Source organism: Vombatus ursinus, unplaced genomic scaffold (assembly GCF_900497805.2).
Source record: "Vombatus ursinus unplaced genomic scaffold, bare-nosed wombat genome assembly UNPS02014781.1, whole genome shotgun sequence".
In the NCBI taxonomy this organism is placed as follows: domain Eukaryota; kingdom Metazoa; phylum Chordata; class Mammalia; order Diprotodontia; family Vombatidae; genus Vombatus; species Vombatus ursinus.
Window position 1 is genome coordinate 39320588 of NW_020954559.1, and position 27481 is coordinate 39348068.

At 40.2% G+C, this 27481-nt stretch overlaps 1 protein-coding gene across 1 annotated transcript; it reads left to right on the forward strand.

Moving 5' to 3' along the window:
• The first annotated feature begins 9292 nt into the window (after positions 1–9292).
• LOC114046098 (rhodopsin kinase) lies at positions 9293–27105 on the forward strand. Its single transcript, XM_027866350.1, has 7 exons — positions 9293–9994; positions 13176–13303; positions 15353–15510; positions 17051–17134; positions 21844–21968; positions 24107–24308; positions 26807–27105. The coding sequence occupies exons 1-7, from the start codon at positions 9293–9295 to the stop codon at positions 27103–27105; spliced, it is 1698 nt and encodes a 565-aa protein (XP_027722151.1).
• Positions 27106–27481: the final 376 nt, after the last annotated feature.

Genomic DNA, 27481 nt, shown 5'->3' on the forward strand with positions numbered 1-27481 from the left:
AGAAAGCACCCAAAGAAGGTTATCACCCCTGCCTCAGCTATCACCATGGACAAACATTGGTGACTGGGGACTGCATTCCTGCAGGCAGTTAGAAGGCTCACCTGCTATCTCCTGTCCTTTGCCACTCTCCTCAATTCCTCCTTCAATGTGTGTGGTTATATAGTCAGTGCTGCCCACCTACTGTTTGTCATGCCCTTGGCCATCCTGATCACTTCAATGGTTTCCAGAATGACTCAAGAAAAGTCGTTTTTTTTCTTTGACTGATGGGACCATCTGTGGCCCAGGCTTTACTCACTTCTATTCATTGGCTGGATTTAGACAAAAAGTAGTTCTTTTTTTTTCCTGCAACTGCCATAAAATCAAGTCCAAAAAGACAGACGTCATTTAGGTTACACTCTCGTGTAGCACTTTGTGTGTAGGATATATGTTCCATTTTGTATTATATTGTGTGTGCACCATATTCAGTCCTACCTAGAGCAAAAGCTCTAGGAGGGCAGGGGCTGTGTCTTATTTACCTTTGTCTTCCCCCACATCTAGCACAATATTCTGCCCCTATCTCATAAGCAATTCACAAATGTTTGTTGACTTGAACATAATTGTGTAATATTATATTTGTGACCCTGTGAGATGTGGAAATCCTCCAGGGCTTTTTGCCACTTACAGCAAAAAACTTTTCCTGATTACCTAGTTATTAGTGTCTCCCTCTATGACTGTGTATTTTGTGGGATATATATGCTGTATTTACTTATCTGTGAACATGTATCCCCATGGTAGAATGTCCAGTGTTCATCTTTCATTTTGCCAGATTTTTGTATACCTGTACATGAACACATTGTCTCGCCTGATAGAATATAAGATCCTTGAGGGCAGGGACTGTCTCACTTTTGTCTTTGCCTCCCCCACTGTCTGGCATAGCACCTGACACATAGTAATCAATAAATGCATGATGATCATTTGATATCTTTTTTTCGCCTCCAGCATTATGGTGATGATGACTTGTATAACCAGGGTGAGCTGGTTTTATGCCTTTTCTATGGACCACACGTCCTTGGTCTTCTGCAGTCTATTTGTAAACAGATGACCAGGATCAACATTATATAGGTCTTCTGCCTGGTTGCAGAAGGAGATTTGATTCAATTCATTATGTTATTTAGTCATCCAGTTGTGACTGGTTGGTCACTCTTTATGACCCCATTTGAAGTTTTCCTGGGAAAGATACTGGAGTGCTTTGCCATTTCTTTCTCCAGCTCATTTTATAGATGATTAAACTGAAGCAAACAGGGTGAAGTGACTTGCCCAGGGTCACACAGCTAGTAAGTATCTGAGGCCAGATTTGAATTCAGGTCCTCCTGACTCCAGGCCCAGCACTCTATCCACTGTGCCACCCAACTGTCCCCAACATTTATTAAGCACCCATTATGAACAAGGCACCATTTTAGGTGCTGGGCTACAAAAACACAAAATAAAGAGTTCCTGCTCTCAAGAAGCTTAATTCTAGTATGAGGAGAATTGAGGCCAAAACATTAAAAACTGTGGTGTCCTCAAAAGGAGGTGTACCTGAAGTGAGTCTTGAAGGAAGCCAGGGATTATTACTATTATTATGATTATGATTATGATTATTAAGAGAGGAGTGAATGAATTGTAGGTACCTGGGAGCAGTTTGTGTGAATGCATGCTCTGTGAGATGGAGTAATGAGTCCAGGGAATGGCTAATAATCCAGTTTAGCTGGAATATAAAGTTTATGAAGGGAAGCAGATAAAATAAGGTTGGAAAAGGTAAATGGGGGCCAGATTATGGAAAGTGTTCATATTTTATCCTACAAGCAATGTGGCATGACATGACTGTGCTTTAGGAAGGTTATTTTGGCATCTCTGTGTACAGTGGGTTGGAAGGGTAGAGATTAGAAGCAGAGAGACCAATTAAGAAACTGATGCAATAGCCCAAGAGAGAGATGATGCAGGTGACAGTGGCTATATGAGTGGAGAGAAGGGGGCAGATGAAGTAATATGGTGGAGATAGAATTGAGAACATTTAACAGCCAGTCAAATATGGGAGTAGAGGATTTTTGATGGTGGGTCACACTTAACTCTGGGTGACTCTAAGGTTATGAACGTAGGATCCTGGAAGTTACAAGAGTTACAAGAAAAACAATCAGTTCTAGTTCACACATTCTGTTCTCAAGATCCCCTTGGAAGATCCAGAAGGCAATTGATAACGTATGAGTTCAGTAGAGAGATTAAGACTGGCTATATAAATTTGGAAGTCATATGCACAGAAGCAATGCCTGAATTTATGGGAGCTGAAGAGAGCTGTAAGAAAGAGAATGTAGAGAGACAAGAGGAGAGGGACCAAGACAGAGCCTTGGAGAACATCCCCACTAAGGGGGAAGGAAACGGTTGATGGTTTAGCCAAGGAGATTGAGAGAGAGCATTCAGAAGGTAAGGAAGAGAACCAGGAGAAGAAGTGTCCTGGAAGTGAATGAAAGTATCTAGGAAGAAGGCTATGGGCAAGAGCATCAAAAGCCACAGAGAGATCAAGGAGGACAAGGATTGAGAAAAGCTCATGAGATTTAGTAGTTAAGGGATCACAGGTAACTTTGTAGAGACCAGTTTCAGTTGAGTGGTGGAGTCAGAAACCAAACCGTAAAGGATGGAAAATGGGTAGGTGATGAGAAAGGGGACACTTTAAGTAGATAGGATTTTTTTTTCTCCAGGGGTTTGGAAGTGAAGGGGGAAGAGAGAAATAAGATGTCAGCTTGAGGGGATGGCAAGGCCAAGAAGTTTTTTAAGGTTAGAGTAAACCTGGACATTAGGGAGTGGGAAGGGAAGAAAGAGACAGAGAGAGAAAGGGACAGAGACAGAGATACAGAGACTGAAGAGTGAGAGAATGAAAAATGACATACACGGAGTGAGAGAGAAAGACAGAGAGAGAGACAGGGACAGAGATAGAGACAGAAACAGAGACAGAGAGAGAGAAAGAGAGAGACAGACAGACAGAGACAGAGAGAGACAGAAACAGAGACAGAGAGAGAGAGAGAGAAAGAGGTGGGGTGGGGGTGGGGAAGATGTGATCAAATGTAGTGAGACTGGCCATTGTTAGAAGACCTATCTCTTTTCAGAAATGAGTGAAGGAAGAACGGATGAGGTTTTTGAGGTATGCAATAGGATGGAATACTGGCAGATGGCTTCTATTTTCTCGGCAAAATAGGAGGCAAAGACATCTGCTGGGGGGGGGATGGAGGAAGCATTGGGGACTGGAGAGAAGAAAAAGTTTGGAACAGCTGCTGAGAGGAGTTGGATAGGAAGCAACTCAAGAATCAAAGTTTTGTTTGCTGAGTTATTTCCTCTTGAGTTATGTGCAGTAATGGCATATAAAGGTAGGTAAGTCAAACTCCCTTTGAAACAATTGGAATTTTGAAAATATAAGGAAGTTTTATATCATTTATTCTCACTATTTCCACATCTTCCTTTGATTTATCTATAGAGTGATTAATCTGGAAAGAGAGATCCTACAAATCTTCAGGGGTTATCATTTATTTTCATTTGGGAGATTTAATATTTAACAGCATGTTAAAATAAATGCTTTAAAGCTTAAAGGGAATTGAGCTGATAGAATCACAGATGAATAGGTGAGGAAGGACCCTCAGAGGGCATCTAGTCTAACTCCCTCTCTTTTGTAGATGTAGACACTGAAGCGCAGGTAAGTTAAGTGACTTGTCAAGGTCACACAGGTACTAAGTCTGTAAGCAGTATTTGAACTCTAAGCAGTGTGTCATTTTTTATTCTCTCACTCTGAGTGCACCAGCACTATTTCCACTGCAGAGTGGTGATCTTTTAATTTCCCAACGTGTCAAAACAGCCATTCACTTTCCCCAGGTATTATTTTTATGCTCTTGACCTTTGTTAGGGATCACTATATACACAGCGGAGAAGGGGAAAGCCTTGAACCCTGATAATACCAATCCCAGGGTCAAGGAATTCAGCATTTTAATGCTGATGACATTAATTAGTTGTTGTGTGGCCAAGTGTAAGCTACATAGCCTTTGTCTGTTGTCTCATATGCGTAGACATCACATGCTCATGAAATTGAACATTGCCTGTATTTGATACCAGAGAGGAGACTCTAAGGGCCCCAGAAGCCCAGTACACTGATGGGTGAAGAACAAGGGCCGTTCCCATTCTCTGACTCTATGGCTAGGTTGGTTTCCATCAATGGGAGCCTACTTCCAAAGAAGTCATCCTGAAAAGCAAATGCCAACATCCTTCTGTTTCTCCTAGCAGAAAGATCCTCCTTAAATCTTTTCTGTTCTAAATAAAGCATCTCCAGATTCTTCAATGAATATGTTATGGTTTAGAATCCCTTTACCATATTATTTCTTTAATATCTAGGCCATGTTGCCCTAAACAGGTGCCCAAGGCTGGTTACTCCAAATGAGGCCTGACTGAAACAGATTTCAGCCGGACTGCCTGTCTATCACCTCTCTTCCTTTGAATGTCAGATTGCTATTTTTACTTCAGATTATGAGGCGACCCATTCCAGCCATCCTGTGCCAGACCTATGATGGCAACTCCTCAGTTTTAATGATCCGTCTTTATTAGAGTGACCCACGAGCAACCAAATCAATGCCGGTTCCACACTGAGGAAAAAGGTGTTGGCCTCCAGCCTCAATGTCACCCCTTTCTTCTTGGCTCTCCAGGGTCTACTTATTAACTCAGCCTTTAGAATCCTAGATGTGCACACCGTGAGTGCTGATCGCTGTTCAGTGTTATCAAAATGACCTTGTTTCTTTCAGGAGTCTTCTATGAAAGGAGAGGGAGAGAAGAAATGATGACTTTGAAACGTGTGCTATCTCCTCCCTGTTTCTCTAGCCTATGCAGAGCAAGAGTTAGCCTGCCAGATAAAGGGTCTTTTTGTGTTTAGTGAACTTTATAATAATCTGGTTTCTTGGTAATGAAACTTTTGAGACCTCCTTTTCCTTTCCCTGCGGGTATCAGCCCTTTCCAACTGTAGGTGTTTGCAAACTCCCCCTGCTTTAGATCAGAAGATCAACAAATCAAAGCCCCTCATTTTGCGGTGAGGAAACTGAGGTATAGCGAAGTTAAGTGACTTGCCCAGTGTCACACAGCTTTTAGGTATGTGAGGCAGGATTTGAACTCAGGTCTTCCTTGACTCCAAGTCTAGCATTATTTCTAGGCCAGTTCACAGATCATTTCCAAATACAGGATTTCATTTTGTTGGAAAAGGCTCTAACATTTCAATGTTGGGATGAAATGTTGTGCACTTGTAAGTCATGAACAATTAACAAAAGGAGATTTGCTTTGACCTACTGTAGCCAGGATATGCAGAAAGGATGCAATGGCACTGGGCTTCTCCCCTCCATAGGGAAAATTGGTCATCCAGGCAGTATATAGTGAAGGACATGGTGACTCATCCTGACTGCACATGTATGGGACTTTTTATACCCTTAAGTTTGTCAGGGAAACATGGAAACTCTTCGTCTCTTTTTAGGGAAAACTAATCTCTGTCACAGGGCAGCTAAGTGGTGCAGTGGATAAAGGGCTGGGCCTGAAGTTAGGAAGACTCCTCTTCCTGAGTTCAAATCTAGCCTCAGACACATACTAGCTGTGTGACCCTGGGCAACTTATTTAATCCTGTTTGCCTCAATTTCCTCATCTGTAAAATGAGCTGGAGAAGGAAATGGCAAACCATTCTAGTATCTTTGCCAAGAAAACCCCAAATGGGATCATAAATAGTTGGACATCCCTGAAAAACAATTGAACAACAACAAATCTCTGTCACAGGAAGAAAGAAGGAAGGTTGGGCCTAACCTACCCAGGTGGGAAAACATTTGGAGATTTTAGTTTGATCGCACATTTAATCTTCATCACAACCTTGAAAGTTAGAAAGAGCATATTTTATTATTCCCATTTTACAGATGAGAGAATGGAGGCTCGGAAGTCAGTTAATAAATGGCAGAGCCAGGACTAGAAACTAGATTGCCTGACTCCAGTGGTCTTTCCATTATACCACACTTCCAATAATAATAATAGCTGATATCTAAACAAAACTTCAAAGTTTGCAAAATACTTGACATCTGTTCTCTCATTTGATCTAGACAAAGGCTCTGTGAGGGAGGTGCTACAGTGATTATTATTCCCATTTTACAGATGAGAAGATTGAGGCTTAGAGAGGTTTGTCCTTACTCTTGGCTAGTGTCACAGGCTTTGTTTGGATCCAGGACTCCCCTGTCTCCAAATCCTATGACCCTTTCTGCTAAACCACACCGCCTCAGCAGCCTCTTGAGGAGAAACGTAAGAAATCAAAGGAACTTTCATCTCTAATTATGGTGAAGGGTTCTGATTAAAGGTTTAGTGCTAATTAAAACAAGTGACTAAACTGAGTTGGGGGAGGGGGTGTCTTAAATGCATTTATATTATTCATGCTACTATGCCAGCCAACTCATGCATAATTAGAGCTTTGACATTATTTTATGATGAATTATATCTTCTCTTCATTTGTATTCCTAACCTAAGTTAGTTGAGAGGTTTAATGCATAGATCATTGGACTTGGAATCAAGTTCCTGAGTTCCTGAGTTCAACCTGAGTCCAAGTCATGCCACAAACACCTACCAGCTATGTGATACTGGCCAAGTCGCTTAACTCCTGTGCCTCAGTTTCCCCATCTGTAAAACAAGGGGTTTGAACTTAACCTTTAAGGGCCCTTTCAGCTCCCAAACTATGATCCTAATCCTATGATCCTAAGTCAGAAGGACTTTGCAGTATATCAGGTTTCAGGGTGAGGTTATATAATCAGGGCTTATTTTCACTCTTTCACTTTTGAAAAGGTTAGAAAGAAATGTACATTCAAGTTGTTGTTCAGTCATTTCCAGTTGTGTATGACTCTTTGTGACCCCATTTGGGGTTTTCTTTGCAAAGATACTGGAATGGTTTGCTATTTCCTTCTCTAGTTTATTTTACATACGAGGAAACTGAGGCAAACAGGTTTAAGTGACTTGCCCAGGGTCACACAGTTAGTAAGGGTCTGTGGCCAGATTTGAACTCAGGAAGATGAATTTTTCTGACTCCAGGACTGGCACTCAATCTATTGCAACACCTTGTTCACCAGATTCAAGTTAGTAAGTAGTTATTATAAAATGGTCTTCCTGCTATCTCTACCTGTTCAAATCCTTTTCTTTTAAGTCCCAGGTCAAATGTCATCATCTCTTCCACGAAACCTTCTTTGATTTCCCCAGCTTCCAGTAATCTTTGCTTTTTCCATTTTTTTCTTACTATGCTGTTTAGACCTTTTCTATACATTCATCATGCATGAATGCACAAAACATATGTGATTTCATTAATATAAGGAATTCCCTAATTAGGAACTCTTTCCACCTCAAAAAATTGCATCTCATCTGGGATTTGGTCTGAATGTCCTAGAAAGTTGCTTGAGACCCAAGAGCTGACATTGATATAACACTTAACAGTTTACAAAGCATTTTACATCCATTATTTGATGTATTGTCATACGGTGCTACTTTTAAATTCATATCATCTCCCAACCCTACCCTGGATTCTCTCTATTCTTTCTAACTCTCCAGCCCATTCCTTTCTTCTACAGACTTCCTATTTCTGAAATAATCTGTCAAGCCACGATCTCATCTCCAAACTGATATCCTCTAGAAAGAGTTTTCTATCTGCCTACCCAACACAATAAGGACAAACTGCCACACTGGTGATATTTACTAAAAAAAGGGGAGAAAAGAAATAAAAGTGCGTTTCCTTACCAGTTCTCCAGAAGACAAGAGTATTCATTATCAATAACCAGAATTTAACTTCTTTTAGTGAGAGTGTCATCTATGTCATCATCATATGTGGTCTTTCAACACTAGTGTTATTAAGAATAATTTTGTATAAATGAGGCCTTTCTTTTTTACTTTGATCTCCTTGGGGCACTTACCAAGTAGTGACGGTGGGCTAAGCAGTGTGAACAGCTTAGTGACTTTTGTCAGATAATTCCCAATTGTTTTACAGTTTGGTTGTACCAATTCACAGCTACCCTAATTCTATATTCATGTGCCCGTTCTCCTATAGACCCTCCAACACTATTTCCAATTAAAAAAAAATCATCTACAAAATTCTTTCCTTACAACATCCATGAAAATATTATTACCCCCATTTTATAGATCATAAGATAAGAGATTTATTGCTGCAAGGGATCTTGGGCTTCTAATCCAACCCTTTCATCTTACAGATGAGGAAACTGAGGCTCAGTAGTTCAGTGACTTGTCTGAGGTCACATAGTAAGCAATGGGCTCAGGATTCAGTTATGGGTCTCCTCATTCTCAGGTATTAACAACTCAAATATTGCTCTTGCCACTATCAATAAACATTTATAAAGTGCCTACTCTGTGCCAGGCACAGTGCTAAAAGCTGGAGCATAATGCTCTGCTTTTAAATTCAAGATATTTCCAGGAAGTGGTTTTATATATTTAAAAAATGTTTTTTTTTCTCAAGCCTTCTTAGCACTCTTTTTTCTTCTCACTTGCTTCTTTCTCGTAAAAGTAAAATGCAGAAATAAAAATCCAGTTAGACGTAGGTTCTGATTAGTTACGTTAATACCTCATTAATTGGATTTTCATGCATGGAAGTATTTAATCTTCTGTGTTTATTTAACGCCCCTCCTCCGAAAGAATTCAAGGCTCTGGCTAAAGAAGTTGCAAATATGCTAACATTCTTTCAATGCTGGAACAGCTAGGTAGGGAGTCCAACTGTGTTTGTCCAAATAGAATTGGAGGGACCAATTGGTAATTTCTGGATATTTAGTATCTCTTAAGTGGCCGTGGAGGGAGTGTTACCCAAAGTATGCAGAATTTTCTAGGCAACAAAATAAGTACGATCTCAAAGAGAGGGAAGTGAGAATAATTATCTGTCTAATCAGATAAGAAGGTTACAAGAGGTGATGACTCAGGAGGATTATCTTTTTTTGTTTCCGGTTCATCACATCTAATTCAACCTCCACCTATATCTGGGGATCCTGGGATTAGTATTGGTGCTGATCTTGCACATTACCCAGGACTCTGGGGAACTGTTTGCTTTTTGCATTGCTTCTCCCTTGATCATTGCACTGGACAGGACATCTCCCTTGTCCCTGTGAGGGCAGGAGGGTGCCACAGGCCAAGGGCAACAGGTCAATCCCAGAAAACCAGTTCTCAGGATCCTGGTGGACTCTTACAATTCAGCTTTAACTCATGACTTCTCATGCCTGAACCCAGAGACTGAAGAGCCCGAGGGATGGATTTTGGATCATTGGAGACCGTTGTGGCCAATTCTGCCTTCATAGCTGCCCGGGGCAGTTTCGATGCAAGTGGTAGTTCCCATTTATCCCGGGACAAGAAGTACCTTTCGAAGCTCAAACTACCTCCTCTCTCCAAATGTGAATCCCTACGGGACACTCTTAACTTAGAATTTGAAAACATTTGCTCTGAGCAGCCTATTGGCAAGCGCCTCTTTCAGCAGTTCCTAAAAAATGATGAGCGATATGTCCCTGCTGTCGAGTTATGGAGGGACATCGAGGACTACGATACGGCGGATAATGATTTTCGCCTTCAAAAAGCCCAGGCCATCCTTGCCGACTACCTGGACCCCAAGGCCAAGCTTTTCTGCAGCTTCCTGGAGGAGGGGATGGTTGAGAAGGTCAAGGAGAAACACTCAAGCATCCCCAATGGACTCTTCCGACCTCTTCTTCAGGCAACCCTGTGCTACCTGAGTGAGGCTCCCTTCCAAGAGTACCTGGAGAGCTTGTATTTCTTGAGATTCCTGCAGTGGAAGTGGCTGGAAGCCCAGCCCATCGGGGAAGACTGGTTTTTGGACTTCAGGGTCCTGGGAAAAGGGGGTTTTGGGGAGGTGTCAGGTTGCCAGATGAAAGCCACAGGCAAGATGTACGCCTGTAAAAAACTGAATAAGAAGAGGCTGAAGAAAAGAAAAGGGTATCAAGTAAGCAGCAGCAAATAGGTCCCAGCAAGTCCAAAGTAAATGCTTTTGAGATTCCCAAAGTGGGGCAGAGGTGGGAGGTGGCAAGGTTGTGGGTAAGGGGGCATGGTGGTACATTAATTAGGATGTAAAATTTGGTCACTCTCTCTTTATAGCTCTAATACAGAGTAGAGGTGGCTTGCATTGGCTTGCATTTTGGGGATAGAAAATCCTGACTTGGAGTAGTAGCCAAACTGTCCATGGCTAGTGTTCTGGTCAATCTAATGAGAAGCAACCATGATGTAGTGAATAGAAAGATGGCCTTTGAGTCAGAACAACCTGGATTCAAGTCTCACAGCTGACACATCCTGGCTGTGTGACCATAGGCAAACCATTTAACCTTAGTGCTCAAAACAACAAAGATGCCGTTCTACACTGGAAGAGGGAGTCTTCCCACCTGGGAGCTCCCTATGCACATGAAATCACAGGTCCAGACCAAAAAAATATGTTATATCATTAAAATGAGGTGCTACAGGAGCTGAGTTTTGATGTTTTATGACGCTGAAAGCTAGATCACTGAAGGAGGAGAATGGATCAAATGACCTCTTGACACCTCTTCCAGTCCAGTGATTATATGGTTTACCTCCTCCCGTTCTTGTAATTAATATCAGTTGTTTTAAAAGTAGACCGGATATTCTCAGACCCTGGTTTGTAGCCGACCCATAAGATGTATTGATATAGACGTGATCTTATATTTTTTTAAACCGCTACCACTGAAATGTAACTGTAGGAGTGCCTCATTCTTCCAGCAGCCTCAGCCTGGCTTTTGGAAATACACTCAGCACAACAGTAACTTACTTTGTGCTCTAAAAAGAGTGGCACAACTTTACTTTTGGGGCTAGGGATACAGCTGGGACCTGTAATTTCATCGGAATAGGGAAATCGTGGGTGAGGAAACTCCCTCAAACAACACAGATTCGCCCTTTTTCTGCAATTTAAAATGTATTTGCCTAGAGCATTGAAGGATTAAGTGATTTGCCCAGTCACAAAACCAGTGTACGTCAGAGGTAGGACTTGAATCCAGGTTTATCCTGGCTAGAAGGCCAGCCTTATATCCACTATACCACATCTGCCTCTTAGGGATTTCAGTGCCAAACATATATTAATTTGACCAAATATGCAGTTAGACCTCCTCATAATATTGGTAGTAGAGGCTAACACTAACCTTCACTTTATAGGAAATGCACATTGTATCCTAAATGAAATAAAAAAATGAAGTTACTCCATGTCATGGTGGGGTCCTACTGCATGGGGTCCACTGCAGCTTCACTTATGCCAGTGTTTCATTTGAGAAAATCTGTGTAAATTGCTTGAAAATGACTCGGAAACACATTTATTGGCCTTCCCACATTCCTGACCAAGTGAGGTGCTCTGTTTTCCTCCAAAGGTTGCTCAAGGCAACTAGTACTAACACTTCATTGTAACTTCATTACAAATGAAGGAAATTTGTAAGTGGGGACAGTCTGAGAATGGTTTAAAGAAAGAAACAAACAAATAGCATGCAACTCGATAGTGTAGTGGGGACAATCTATGATGGGAAGAAAGATAGAAACCAATACTATTTGGTGAGTCGTGACAGTCTGTAACTGGAAGGAAAGAAAGGAAGAAAGAAAGAAAGAAAGAAAGAAAGAAAGAAAGAAAGAAAGAAAGAAAGAAAGAAAGAAAGAAAGAAAGAAAGGAAGAAAGAGGAAGGAAGGAAGGAAGGAAAGAAGGAAGGAAGAAAAAGAAAGGAAAGAAGGAAGGGAGGGAGAGAACAAAAAGAAAGAATGAAAGAAAGGAAGGAAAGAAGAAAGAAAGGAAGGAAGGAAGAAATGAAAGAAAGGAAGGAAGCTAGGAAAGAAGAATGAGAAAGGAAGAAAGGAAGGAAAGAAGGAAGGAAGAAAGAGAAAGAATTAGCACACAACTAGATGGTGTCTTCACATTATGCTTGGTATGGCTGTATCTCTGATCAATTGATCTGAGTTGAAGAGGTTAAAGACAAAAATATTAAATCAATCCAGGGGAACATGAGTTCCAAGAAAAAGCCTGTAGAATTCTGATGATGGAATCTTAGAAAGGTAGTAAATATTCCTTTTGCCTGTTCAAGAGAGGTAGTTTGGCATAATGGAAAGAGAGCCGGCTTTGAAACCAGGAAGACTTGGATTCAAGTGTTGCCTCTTCCACATACTGTCTATGTGATGCTGGGTGACACCTGACCTCTCAGTGTGCTGAATCTAGGCAACTTGCCAAGACTATGAGTTGTAGAGTAGATGCTGACCTATATTGGTAAAGACAGTTTCTTCACATGGGAATTCCTTATGCCAATGAAATCCTAGGGCCAGTCCATCTCCTAATACTTATCATAATACTTTCTTCTTCCAGATCAATAAATTAACTAGATATGGGTAAAAATTAAGTAAAATTTACATTTTTCCCCAGTGTAGGCTTACTTACAAACCTTTCTGATGCCAGGCTTTCTTTCTCTTTCCCCCAAGAAATTATATCCTCTTTCTAGTTGCAAATCCAAGGTTAACAGAACAAATTTTTAAAGACACATTTAAATAGAAAGTAAAAAGGTTTTAAAATAAATATATTAAATGATTTGGGAGGACACTGACCAGTTGCTCTCCATCTCTGCAGAGGCCTGAACAAGAGGAAATGGGCTGACATTGCAGCAAGAGAAAGCTCGGTTAGACATAAGGAAGAACTGCTTGACTGTAAGGGGATTAAACACTGCAACAGGCCTATCAAGGGAGGTTGTGGAATTGTCATCTCTGGCTGTCTTTTACAAACAAAATGCAGCACCTTCTAACCTGGCTACTTTAGACATTAATTTGCCTGGAAGCAAGTGATTAGATGAGGTGACCCCTTTGTACCTTTGTGATTTTATGAGGAATCAGTTTTTCCATCTGTGAAATGGGGCTAGTATGTGTTGGTGAAGGTCTTTGAGATTGTTTTTTTGATAACTAAAGGCTAATTGTTTTTGATCATTGTCACTGTTTCTCCTGTTTAGATTACAGAAATATTGATATGCATGGAGAGAATCCCTTGGAGGGAGGGGTGGTACAGAATATATAAGTATTATTTTATTGAATTTGGGAATTTGTGGGGAATGCATTTTTTTCAGCCTAAAATGTGTTAACTTATTCAGAATTTTGCTTTCTAGGGCGCTATGGTAGAGAAGAGGATCCTAGCGAAGGTCCATAGCAGGTTTATAGTTTCTTTGGCCTATGCATTTGAAACCAAAACTGACCTCTGTTTGGTGATGACAATAATGAATGGAGGAGACTTAAGGTAAATTGAACCCTTGATCCAAAGTGGGAAGTAGGGTAGGGTTGGGATGGGCCAAAGTGATATAACAGTATCCTTTTGTGAGAAGTGGTCTTAGTTAGGATGGTCTTAGTAAGATGCAAATCAGACCTAGGATATAGTAGACAACTGTCTCCATGGTGTGATTTGACATAGGCAGGAAGCCATAGGAATGGGGTAGAGGGAATTCCCAACGACAGTACAGGTTGGTACCTTTTCTGTAACTTTGAGTCTTAAAGAGATGCCTAGAATAGTGAGAGATTTGTCCAGGGTCAAACATCCAGGATGTGTTGGAGGTAGATTAGTTCTTCCTGGTTTTCTAACAACAATACCACCTTTCCTCTAGCTAAAAAGGACCAACAAAAGTATCTCTTACATTGTCTTTCTGTTTTGCCTGGAATTTTGCTATAAGAAGATTCTTTTCTTAGGTTCTCAGCTAGCATCAATACCCCTAGGAAAGAGATTATACTTACATGATTTATATTTTAGCATTTTTTCCCCAGGAGAAGGATTTGAGGATATGTGAGTACTGGGTTGTTTGGGGAGGGGGGGTGGAGAAGGAGGACGATGAGTATTATAGAGGAGTAAGGACACTAAAGATAAACTTTGCTAACTTCATAATTATTCTTCAGATTGGAGCCTTGAAAGCTATTAGTAGGCTAGAGGTAACAAGTATATTGTTATTGTTGTTGTTCAGTTGTTTCAGTCATGTCCAACTCTTTGTGACCCAATTTGGGGTTTTCTTGGCAAAGATGCTGAAGTGATTTGCCATTTCCTTCTTCAGATCATTTTACATGTGAGGAAACTGAGGAAAACAGGGTGAAATGACTTTCCTAGGGTCACCCAGTTAGTAAGTGTCTGAGGCCAGAATTGAACTCAGGTCGTCTTGACTTCAGGCCTGGAACTCTATCTGCTGTGCCACCTAGCTATTGTTTTGGGAAAAGCAAGAAAGAAAGACACACACACACACACACACACACACACACACACAGAGCAATAGACAGAGACAGAGATAAAGACAGAGACAGAGACAGAGACAGAGAGAGGTGGAGAGAGACAGAGTTTAGAATAGCACAAGAATAAAAACTTGGTGATTTGTAACACAAAGTGTTGCTAATAAATGGCAATGGAAGAAGTAAAATGAATGGGGCTGAATGATTATTGTTCTAGCTTAGGGAGGGGAAAGGAACAAGCATTTATTGAGCTTACTCTGTTCTAGGCATTGTGCTAAGCAATTTACAAACATGATATCATTCTATACTCATTTTACAGTTGAGGAAGCTGAGGCAGGTGGAGGTTAAATGACTTGCTCAGGGTCACACTGGTATTAAGTGTCTGAGTTGGGATTTGAACTCGCATCTTTCTGACTCCAGGCCAAATGCTTTGTCTACTTCATCTCCTAGCTACTTTAGTGCCACTTAATTCCTATGTTGGTTTAGAAAATCACTCAATTTCTCTGGCCATGAGGTTCTTCATGTGCAAAATGAGGAATGATGGACGAGATGACCTCAAAAGTCTGTTATGACTCTACCTTCTGTGATTCTGACAAGTTCAACCAACCAATGCTCCTTAGTATTTCTGCTTAAAGGCTGGGGGGAAGCTGAAATGAGGTCTTGGGGTTATCTATAGCTTTCATTCAATTTGTCTGTGTTCTTCATTTCCCTAGGCAACTGAAAATTGGGATAAAAACTGAACAAAATGTTTCTTAGAGATATCCAACGGTGAGGTGTATTTTCCCCTAAATGTAGCAACCATCCTATGATGACAATTTTGTTTTCTATTTAAATTGTGGACATGCAGTATACTCACTAGCTATGTAACCCTGGGCATGTCACTTAGCCTATCTAGGCCTCAGTTTCTTCATCTGTAAAATGGGGGTAATAATAGCATCTACTTCACAGAGTTGTTATGAGGATCAAATGAGATAATCTCTCGCAAAGCACTTTGTGAACCTCATATAATGTCAGCTATTAATATGATTATAGATAGGCCCCAGGAAGTACCCACTTCTTCCATGGTATTCTGCTCTGCCAGGTATCACATTTACAATGTCGATGAGGAGAATCCTGGTTTTGAGGAAGCAAGAGCCGTCTTTTACATTGCCCAGATCATCTGTGGCATGGAACACCTCCACCAGAAGAGAATTGTGTATAGGGATCTCAAACCAGAGAATGTCCTGTTGGATAATGACGGTAAGTGTTACCTGCCCTGTGTAACCAACCAGTCTGTCTATTACCATTTGCTCTTCAATGTGTTATCTTCAGATTTGGGATGATCAGTCATCAAAATGATTGATCCAGGGAAGGGAGGCCTCTGTTCCAATCTGCTTACTCAATATTTTGAATTTGTGTGTCCAGCTGACCCACAGAATCTTTAGGAGGAGTGGGCTGGTGTTTTGGCACACTTAAAGAGTATCGATGTGCACCTTAAGTTTGATTTGAAGTCCAGGCTTTCATCTTGAAACAAAATGGCCACCATTAACAATTTTTCAAGGGGCATCTCATCCATCGTTTTTACCAAACTTGAGTGAAACTGGTAAGACAGGTTACAGAGGTTTGATTTAACTGTGTGAAGCCTGCAATTCATAGAATCACTTGTTTGGTCATTTCAGTCATATCCGACTCTTTGTGACCCCATTTGGGGTTTTCTTGACAGAGATATTGGAATGGTTTGCCATTTCCTTCTCCAGCTCATTCTACCAGACAGGAAAATGAAGCAAATAGAGTTAAGTGACTTACCCAAGGTCACACTGCTAGTAAGTACTTGAGGCCAGGTTTGAACTCAAGAAGCATCTTCCTGACTCTAGACCTGGTACTCTATCCTCTGTGCCACCCAGCTGCCTTATATAGAATCACTAGTGAATATTTATGATTTAAGGGTCAAATTCCTAGCAAATGTTTTTACTTTCTGCCTATGATGTGCTGTTAAATATATATTTAAATAAATTATATCAATATATAAAAATATATTTAGTATAAATAAAAATATAAATTATAAATATGATTTATAATTGTATTATAGCTGCCAGTACCTCCCCTTTACAAATACCTTACATCTATTTTATATTTATAGATGCATTTTAATTATGTATATATCCTACTTGAATGCAAACTCCTTGAAGACAGAGGACTTTTTGCCTTTTTTTCATCCCCAGCCTTTAGTACAATGCCCGACACATAAAAAGCACTTATTGATGACTAATTAGTGTATCTTTATTGATTGATTAAAACTCATGTCAGAGAGCTCTTAAAATGCAGTCCTAAACATGTACAGAATGGGCTTTTGACTTGCTTTTAACTGATTTCCCTTTGCAGTTATGACACATTTTGTTCTATACAGGTGGAAACTGTTTCATTTATTGTCTTGGTATCAGCAATCAGTATCAGGGTCAAGACGCTTAATAAACATTTATTGAATTGAATAAGTACTAATAAGCCACATAATTAAATCCATATGAAATTCAGGAATGGTGCAAATATTTGGCTTTGGGGAGAAATTATCTTTGCAAATTCTAATTGATTGTGGAGGACTGTTGGACATGGCTAAGGTTTTGCCAATGGAGAGGAGTGAAAGAGGTTGTTTCTGAGTTGTCTGTGACCTTAGCCTACTGATTGCCTTCCTGGGAGGGGTGTGTACAGAACTCTGCATTGTGACTCCAGCAAGGTGCTGGGTATGCCTGCTTCCTTTATTATGTTTGTCCTCATCTGACCACTTCTGATGTTTGCTTTTCAGGGAACGTCCGGATTTCTGATCTTGGCCTTGCTGTGGAACTGAAGGAAGGACAGACAAAGACAAAAGGTTATGCGGGCACCCCAGGTAAACACCTGTAGGGGCATAGAGTGGTGGAGAAAGACAGAGATGCTGCTCAGTCAAGTCATGCCTTAGGAGAAACCAAGAGCTTCTTAAGGAGGGGAGGATGTCACTTTGTTTGGTCAATATAGAAATGGTAGCTTTCTTAAAGAAGCAAGGCTGGACCTCCCCGAATCAGGTTGTAAGATTGTAGTTTTAGGCCTGGAATGAATGAATGAAAATGCATTTATTAAGTGCTTCTTCTGTGCCAAGCACTGGGCTAAGTACTGGGGATACCAAAAATTGGGGGACCCAGCATTTGTAAGAGAGTTCAGCAATCCAATGCAAGATCTCTGTTGCTGGGTGTGTCTTACTGCCTTGCTGCCCCATAGGTTTGGAAGGGACATTTGAGGCTAACTAGACCACCCCTTCAATTACGGATAAGGAACTGAAGTCCTGAAGGGTGGTGATTTGCTCAAGGTCACAGTGAGAATGAGTCATTTAAGAGGGGTAGGGGATGAAATGCAGCACTTCTTTGGGACGTTGGAGGAGCGGTGGACATGTGGTTGTAGGAAGGTGACTGGTGGCTCTCCTGCCAATCCTAATCTTTCCAGCACTCATCATTTCACTGATCCCACTGTTTCCTCTAATTAGAATAATAATAGACATTTATATAGCACTTGAAAGTTTGAAAAGCACTTTACATATGTAATGCCATTTGATCTTTATAACAACCCTGATAGGGTCCATGATAAATCCATATTTTACAGATGAGGAAATTGAGGCTGAGAGAGGTTAAATGACTTGTCCTGGGTCACATAGCTAGTAAATAACCTGAGGCAGGATTTATACTCATATCTTCTTGATTCCAATTCAGTGCTCTATCCATTATGTCATCCAGCATAAATAATCTGTAATTGCTTTGCTGATGCCTTATTACCTAAGAGACTCCATATCCTTCCTTATATGGTAATCAGCAAACATTTATTTGGCACCTATTATAGGCAAGGCATTGGTGATAGGCACTTGGCATACAAAGACCCAAATCAGAAAGACCCTGCCATCTGTGAGACTTTCTTCCGGTAACATTTTGAAGATGAGAGCCTGGAATCTGGCACTTGACTCCCTGGTTATATTTTCTTGAAAACATAGTGGTTTGGGCCAGTTGTTTATCCAAAGCTTTTGTATTGAGAAGGGTGCTTGAACATTGTGGCTATGTCTTTAAGTGTGCTTCCTTTAAGTGGGAAGGAAGTCAATGTAATTGAAAGCAATGAGTTGGTCTTCCTCCCTGACACCGTTCACCTTATCGTGCTGTTAGGTGGTTGTACAAAACCCTTCAATAATTACAAAATGCAGTAAAGCCCTTTAGAACCTGCCTTGTCATAGCATGATTTTGGTTATATTAAGATATATGAGACGCTAGGTGGCGTAGTAGATAGAGCACCAGACTTGGAGTCAGGAGGACCTGAGTTCAAATCCGGCCTCAGACACATAATACTTCCTAGCTGTATGACTCTTGGCAAGTCACTTAACCCCAATTGCCACACCAAAAAAAAAAAAAAAAAAAGATACATGAAAAGACAACTAGGTGGCACAGTGAATAGATAGAACACTGGGCTTGGAATCAGAAAACTCATCTTCACGAGTTCAAATACAACCTCAGACTACTAGCTGTGTGACCTAGGCAAGTCACTTAACCCTCTTGGCCTCAGTTTCCTCATCTGTAAAGTCAGTTGGAGAAGGAAATGGCAAACCATTCCAGTATCTTTGCTAAGAGAACCCCAAATGGACATGACTGGAACGACTAAACAACAACAAAAGATATATGAGATTTTGTATGATTATATGATCTCTCTTATCACCTGAGAAGATATAATCTGGAGCTTGTTCATCATTCATTGAATTCAATAATAAAAAAAAAAGGCAGTTCTGAGGATGGGATCGGAGTGAGGCTGTCATGATGGCTTGGTTTACATTTCCGTTTTACCCTGATCTCAGTTTGTTAGATAGGTCCTGACTCTTGCTTGATTCTTCACATAGCTCACCCAGACACTAGGTGCAACTCAACATTTTTTTTCTCTTCCATAACTAGATATGATCCTATAGGACTTGAGTCATGCATTTTATGAGACTCAAAACACAAATGGTTTTATGATCTCATCCACGTGGAAGTCCCCTCCAAAAATGCAACCCATTAAATTCTTTATATCATGTGTGATTGACTCTTGTTCATGCCTTCACAAAAGTTCATTAAAGGGGGCCCACCCAATATTGCTGATAGGTTCTTCCTTGCTTTTTCATAAAATCATGAAACCACTCTGGCCTCATGATCATCTTGGCTTCTTCCTTTTTTTTTTAATTATACATCTTTCTGATGACCTCTTTTATTCCAATGTTTATAGAATCATAGCTTGAGAGATGGAAGGGACTATGTAGTCCAGAGTAGTCAGAGGCTAAGTAGTTCAACTCCCCATTTTACAGACGAATAAACTGAGACCCAGGGAGGTAAAGCAACTTGCCTGAGGTCATATATATAGTAAGTGTCAAAGGTGGAATTTGAACTGAGATTTTCTGAGTCAGTGTGCTCTGTACTGTACCATTCTCTTCTTTGCAGTCCCTTATTTGGAATATGTTACAGCCACCATATGCCTCTCCATTGCCCTCTGAGTGATACTGAATTTTAATTCTTGAGACTGTAGCGTTCTATGACTTGAGTCCATACACCAATTGGAATATTGGTATCAAAAAAGCCTTGTTTTAGGGAGAAGGTTAGGGGGTTATTAAAGAACCTTTCAATTCCCCAAAGGCAACCCAGTCCACTCTCTTCCTTTTATTTAAAATATCTGAAGATAGGGATAGGAATAAGGAAAGGCACTGGACCTGTGATTTCTTTGTCATAAGGAATTCTCAACTAAAGCTCTCTGTGAATGTAGGTCAGCACCTTCTCTACAACGAATAGTGTCAGAGAATTGCCTAAATCAGTGGTGTCCAACTCAAATAAAAATTAGCACCACTAAACCATACATAAGGATCCCTGCAAGCTGCATTTGACTTAGAAAACCACATACACTTATATATTCCTTTTTTTTGGTGTTACTACATCAACACCTTATAATCATAACCTGACCTAAAACACTCAGAGGTCAAATGACTTGCCCAGGGTTGCACAGCTAATATGTGTTAGAGGTAGGACTTGAACCTAGGTCGTCCTTGGCTTGATGGCTTCCTATCCAGGTCTAAGCCTTGTGGATCCTCAATATGGGATGATAATCTATATTGTTTCAGAAAGGAAATATAAACAATTGCTTGACACCAAAATGTTACAGAGTTTAATCATATTTTAATTTAAATACAATTTAATAAAAACTGAATCAAATCCAAATGTTGAGATGGCATTTGAGCCCCTTCATTTTGACGGTGAATACAATACATTTTGCTCATCGCATTGATAGGCATGCCCACTAGAGGGCCCCCCTGTCATTGCCATGAAGAGAAGCACTAATGTTTTCATTTGCATAAATGCTGCATATTTCACAGTCAGTTAGAATGTCAGAGCTGGAAGGGGCTTCAGAGATCATCTTCTCCAATTCTGTCATTTTATAGTCGGGGAAGCCAAATGTGTGGTCCCTGGCAAGTCACTTCACTTCTCAGCCTCAGTTTCCTTATCTGTAATAAGAGAACTTACCTCCCAGCCTGTTGTGAAAATCAAATGAGAAAACATGGATAAAGACTTTTAAACCTTAAAGCACTGCATAAGTTCTAGTTTTGTTATTGTTGTTATTGTTAAGATTAGAATGGAATGGGAACAATTCTTCATGTGAAATACCAAATTAGTATACTATACATACTTCTCATGCTAATGACATATATTTAGAATTTCATTATGTTTCAGTCCAAGGTTGTTTGTCATGGAAAATCATCAGGGCTGAGGAAAATCATCTTTGCGGACTCTCAACATTTTTTATATTGGTGAAATTTGGTTCAAATGAATATCACTGACAACCTTGTAAAAGAAAAAAAAGATTTCAAAAAAGGACTACATGAAGTGGTGTGTGGAAATAAGTTGTAACCAGGGGGGCAGTCTTCCCCCTCTCTTTTTATGCTGATTAAATAACTCTTATTTCCATCCTCTTCCCTCTCCCCCACCCTTTCTTAAAGCACCAGTTATCTAGAGTGCTTCCTTTCCTTCTAGAGTATTGGCATTGTATGTAGGCTCCTTAGGGAGCAGTTGCATGGTTCCTCCAAAGCATGAGGCCCTGGACTAGGGCCTGGAATTGCTTCCATTATTGATTATCCTTTTATGGACATAAAAAGAAAATAAGCAAGGGGAAGTCATTTCTTAAGCCAAACATAGGACAAACTAACTTTCTTTTGCCTTTCTTTGTATCCCCAGTGGTTGGCACAGTGCCTGGCACATCTGCGCTTAAGAAATGTTTATTGACTGACTATTAACTATATCTTCTTCAATCACAGATTCTGAATGCATCCCAGCTGATATGCAGAGAGGAGGAAATTTCCTTTTTTCCAGTGGATTCTGGTGTGATATTTCTGTCATTTCTCCATTAGGGTTACATGTATACAGAGGCAGAGAAATGAGAATTCGCATCATATCCTGGACTGTGCTTGGTTTCATTAAAGCATCATTTCCATGATTGCAAGTCTCAGGATAAGTGCTTCCAGCTAGTACAGCTGCAATCTCTGGATTTGGCATTCAGCTGGGGCTAATGTCTTTGCAGGTTTCATGGCGCCAGAATTACTTCGGAGTGAGGAATATGATTTCTCCGTGGACTACTTTGCCTTGGGGGTTACATTATACGAGATGATTGCAGCCAGAGGACCCTTTCGAGCCAGAGGAGAAAAGGTATTAGAATCTGCTCTCCTGGCAAGGTGCACCTATGATTACACTGATGGCCATTTGGTACTGAATCTTTTTTATAATGGTGGTAATGGAGGATGAGAGTGAAGTGAGGATTTTATGTCAGGCAAAGAGATACCTCCATGTATTCTGGGATTGCAACTTTGGCTTTCAAGGACTTATTTCTTTTTTTATTTTTTATTTTTAATTGAAACTCTCTATTCTCCCCCTCCCACTTGCCCTATCATTAAAAAAAGAAAGAAAAAACCCTTGTAGCAAATATGCAAAGTCAAGCAAAACAAATTCCTGGATTGGCCACGTCCAAGAAATATGTCTCAATCTGAGTTCACTCTCTGTCAGGAAGTGGGGAGCATACTTCATCACTGGTCCTCAGGAATCATGGTTGGTCATGGCATTGACCAGAGTTCTGAAGTCTTCAAAGTTATTTGTCTTTATGATGGTGTTGTTAGTGTATCAATTATTCTATGATATTGTTATTCCTGGGCCTGGAGTCAGAAAGACTCATCTTCATCAGTTCAAATCTGGCCTCAGACACATACTAGCTGTGTGACCCTGGGCAAGTCACCTAACCCTGTTTGCCTCAGTTCTTCATCTATAAAATAAGCTGGAGAAGGAAATGGCAAACCATTCTAATATCTTAGTCTAGAAAACCCCAAATGGGGTCACAGAGAGTCAGACATGACTGAAAAACAACTTAAAAATTTTTACTGTATAAATTATTCTCCTGCCTCTGCTTACTTTATACTGTATCAATTCACATAAGTCTTCTCTGATTTTTCTGAAACTGTGTCAGGGGCTTGCTTCTTTGTGTTAGTGTTCACTCTTGATTGAGTGATATCTCTAAAGCAGGCTAATAAGTATCTGAGGCAAGATTTAAACCCATGTCTCAGAATAGTTCTTAGAGCAACAAACAACTTCCCATATTTCAGACAAAGCATCTGCAGATAACTTACACATCCTTGTATTTCTCTAAGTTTCAGTAAACTTAACCCTGAACTCCATTTACACTTCTATCAGCACCTCAATCCCACTAAATTTTCACTGGTTTGTCCAAACCTGAGACCACCTTCAGCTACTTAATTTTATTAATTACCATCCGAGACCATGGAACAGAATTTAAACTATATTTATTTCTTATGATTTCCCCTCATTCTTCAAAGAGCTCCCTAACTTCTACTTTTGGGCAACATCTATGGAGGATTTGGGACTGGATTTTGAAAGATGGGTAAATAGGTATAGAGGAATAGGAGGTAAAGCCAGATTTTCACCATAAGAGGTTTCTCCAGGTCTATCAGGTGAAGAATCAGAGAAGAAAGCCTTGAATTAATGATTGAATCCTTGTGACTTTGGGGGCTGTGATTCTAGGGCCCTTTCTCCTTTTCTTGTGACTCAGCCTCTTTGATCTTATAGCGCACAGTTCATAAACTGAAAAATAAGACTTCCTTGAACTGGAGCTACTACCAACCAGAAAGAAACTCCACAAATTTTACAACGAGGACCTAAATCTCTGGTCAGAGAAGTAACACAAGTCAAATCAACTCTTTCCCTTAGTAAAGTCAAAGAAACAAATCTTACTCCTCAGACCACCAAAGTAAAATACTGGCAGTTTATAACTACTAAGGAAATAACTAATTTTCTTCCAGGTTGCAGAACTAAAAGGACAGTTAGTTTTAGCAATCATGTAATATTTCCACTGGACAAATTTCAGGTCCTTTCTTAAGAGCGGTTTTAAAAGATTCAGAACTGGAAAACACCTCAGACACTTCCTGGTTTCTAACCCCCTCATTTGACAGATAAGGATACTGAGGCCCAAGTAGGTGAAGCCACTTACCCCAAGTCACACAGGTGATAAGTGCAGAGCAGTAATTCAAGCTTGGGTTATCTGACTCCAAATTCAGCAAGCATTCTTTCCACTACCCTGTGCTGCCTTCCCTCCATCCTTTCCTTAGAGCAGGTTTTGGTGGGATAGATGTAGGTACGATAGTTCAAGCATACTAGGCATCTAAATAGATTGGAGTAAGGCCCCCCAAATTCAACAGCTTTAGAATTTTGCTTATGGTTGGCTACTAGTAACTTGTATCTGTCTGTAGAGTTTAACCTGCTCCAGTGTTTTCTCCTCTTAGGTTGAAAATAAAGAGCTCAAACAGAGAATTATTTCTGAGTCTGTAAAGTACACAGAGAAATTCAGCAAGGCCAGCAAGGACTTCTGTGAAGCCCTTCTTGAAAAAGATCCAGGGAAGCGTGCTGGATTCAAAAATGGCAACTGTGATGAGCTCCGAGTCAATGTCCTCTTCAAGGATATCAACTGGAGGCAGCTAGAAGCTGGTACTGTAACAAGGGTTTAGTGTATCCATACTTGAAAAAAAATAGTAACAATAGTTGACTTGTGTCTAGCACTCTAAGGTATGCAAAGAGCTTTACAGATGTCTCATCTGTAAAGATCTGTCATTATTGATGTACTTAACAAGCAATTATTATTAAGACATTGTTCATAATTATTAATAATACATTAATTATTAATAATGAACAGTTATTGATAATTTATAATCATTAAGACATTATTAATCTATCATTATTCATGTATTTAACAAGCAATTTATTGTGTCTGTTATTAGCCAGGCACTGTGCTAAACACTGAAGGTACAAATACTTAAAAAATATAACATGCCCTCAAAGAGCTTCTCTGGCATGTTGGGAGAGATAATATATAGACAACATAGACAATTAATAAATAATTAAATACTGGGCATCCCAAAAGTCTTAGTGCAATTACACACACACACAACACACACACATCCCAGCTTAATAACTTTCATATAACTTTTAATAGCTTAAAAATGTATGAAGACTTAGGAATACCCTGTATAAAACATATGTAGTTGTTGTTATTGTTCTTGTTCAGTCATTTTCAGTCTTGTCCAACCCATTTGGGGTTTTCTTGGCAAAGATACTGCAGTGGTTTGCCATTTCCTTCTCCAATTCATTTTACAGATGAGGAAACTGAGGCAAAGGAGATGAAGTGACTTGCACAGTGACTTATATCTAGTAAATGTCTGAAGCTGAATTTGAGTTCAGGTCTAAGTGACTAAAGTCTCTGAGGTGTCTTCTGGTTCTAAATCTATTAAAACCCACTTTTAAGAAAGGACCTGAAATTTGTCCAATGGAGATATTAAATGATTGATAAATTTGTATAAATAATAAATAAATAAATTTGAATTCAGATCTAAAGCCTGGCATGTAGTCTAGTGTATAAGATGTGCACAAATAAGTAGGACACAAGGCAGAATATGAAAGGTACTAGTCAGTTAGGGAGCTAAGCCCTGAGGGAAAAAAATAAGCAAAAAGGACAGTCCCTGCCCTCAAGGAACTTCCATTCTAATGGAGGATAAGGGAAGATAAAATATAAAAGGAAACTGAAGAGTAGGAATGAAGGGTGAGGAAGAAGGTACCCAGCTTGACTTGGAGCATGGTAGAAAGTCTGGAGTTCACCCTGGTGAGAACTGAAGACATGGCTAGCCTGCAAGCCCTCCTTAAATATAGGTTCTGGGAGGAACCATCTAATCAGAGGGAGGGGCTAGAAGCAGGAGATACTTTCCAGGTGTGAATTCCACAGCTGGAGTCTTTCTTCACCTTCTCAGAATGAATGGCTGTCTGGAGGCATGGTAGAGAATTCCAGTGTGTAGCCTGGTGAGAAATAAAGACTTTTGAATAGTACAGACTCTAAGTGGTATAATACTTCTAAAAATTGACACCCAGATTGGATGATCAGGGAAGTCTTCAAGGAAGAGGAGGCATTTGAATTGAGGGATATGAAAGATGAATGGATTTAGAGGGTAGGGTATTTGAGGTAAATCGCCAGCATGAGCAAATATGCAAAAATGGGAAAAAGAACATCAGTCTGAGTAGACTAGAGGTTTTATATAGTGGGAGATAAGCCTGAAAAGATAAAATTTCAAACTCTGGAAGGCCTTGAATGCCAAACTGAGGAGTTTAGGGAGCCATTGAAGGTTCATGGTTAGGGGACCTATGTGATTAAAGCTGGACTCAGAAAGGATAATCTGGAAGTGGTGTGTAGCATGGCTGGTAGTGGCAAAAGATGGAATGTAGTGAGTCCAGTTAAGGATTTATCACACTTGTCAGGGCAAGAGGTGATGAGAACATGATTGTCCGTATGCATTCACTTATATTTTAGAATCTGAGGGTGTGGTTGGCAGCTTTGCCATACTCCCAATTTAATCTTGCAAACTACATAAAGAATTTTCAAATTGCATTGAGCAACTGGGACATAGGTGGTGCAGTGGATAGAGTACCAGACCTGGAATCAGGAAGACTTATTTTGAGTTCAAATCTGGCCTCAGACATACACTAGCTGTGTGACCCTGGGTAAATCACTTAACCTTCTTTGCCTCAGTTTCCTCATCTGTAAAATGAACTGGAGAAGGAAATGGCAAACCACTGCAGTGGTCTTTGCCAAGACAACCCCAAATGGGGTCATGACGAGTTGGTCACAACTGACTCAACAACAACATTAAATAACTACAATATACCATAGGTTATACCTGTAATTCTGGGCCACACAAAGAAGCATGAGATATAGTCCCTGTACTCAGAGAGTTTCTGATCTAGGTGGACATGCTTCACTTTCTCTACTAGACACTAGGCAATGTCTCTAGTCAAAACAACAACAACAACTATTGTTATTATTGGTATTATTTGGAACTCAATATAATTTTTAGTTTATTTCTCCCTTGCTTAACTGGCTATTTCTTTACTTAATCTATCTTGGCCCATCTATTGTTTCTTATTTTTTTTTCTTCCAACAGGTATGCTGATACCTCCTTTTATCCCTGACTCTAGAACTGTCTATGCAAAGAACATCCAGGATGTTGGTGCCTTTTCCACTGTTAAAGGGATTGTCTTTGACAGAACAGATACTGAGTTCTTTCAGGAATTTGCAACTGGAAATTGTCCCATACCCTGGCAGGAAGAGATGATTGAAATGGGTATTTTTGGGGACCTGAATGTGTGGCGTGCTGATGGCCAGATGCCCGATGACATGAAAGGGATAGCTGTGGAAGAGCCATCCTCATCAGCCAAGTCAGGAATGTGTCTGATCTCCTAGAGAAAAGCCCATCAAAGGCCTGAGAATCTTTTTCCATAGGAAGCATAACACTGGGAGACCAGGCCAAGAAAGGGAGAAAAGACCAGTCTACTTAGTAAAACCAAATAATAATGATTTTAAAATCTGGAAATCTCAACTGTACTCAGATAGCAGTCCATCTAATCGATGATTAAGATCTCATTACCCTGTTAAGCAAGTAGGCTTTGCCTGCTATAGGCTGCCCCTAGTATAACAGATTGCTTCCTTAGCAGTATAGCTAATCACTCAGTAGCTTTTCTATCTGGAATAAAGAAAAGGAAAGGAGTGCATGCTGAAGGGTGGCCATGTTGGACTGAAGTATAGTAACTTTCTAATCTATAAGTTTCTTTTGACCTCA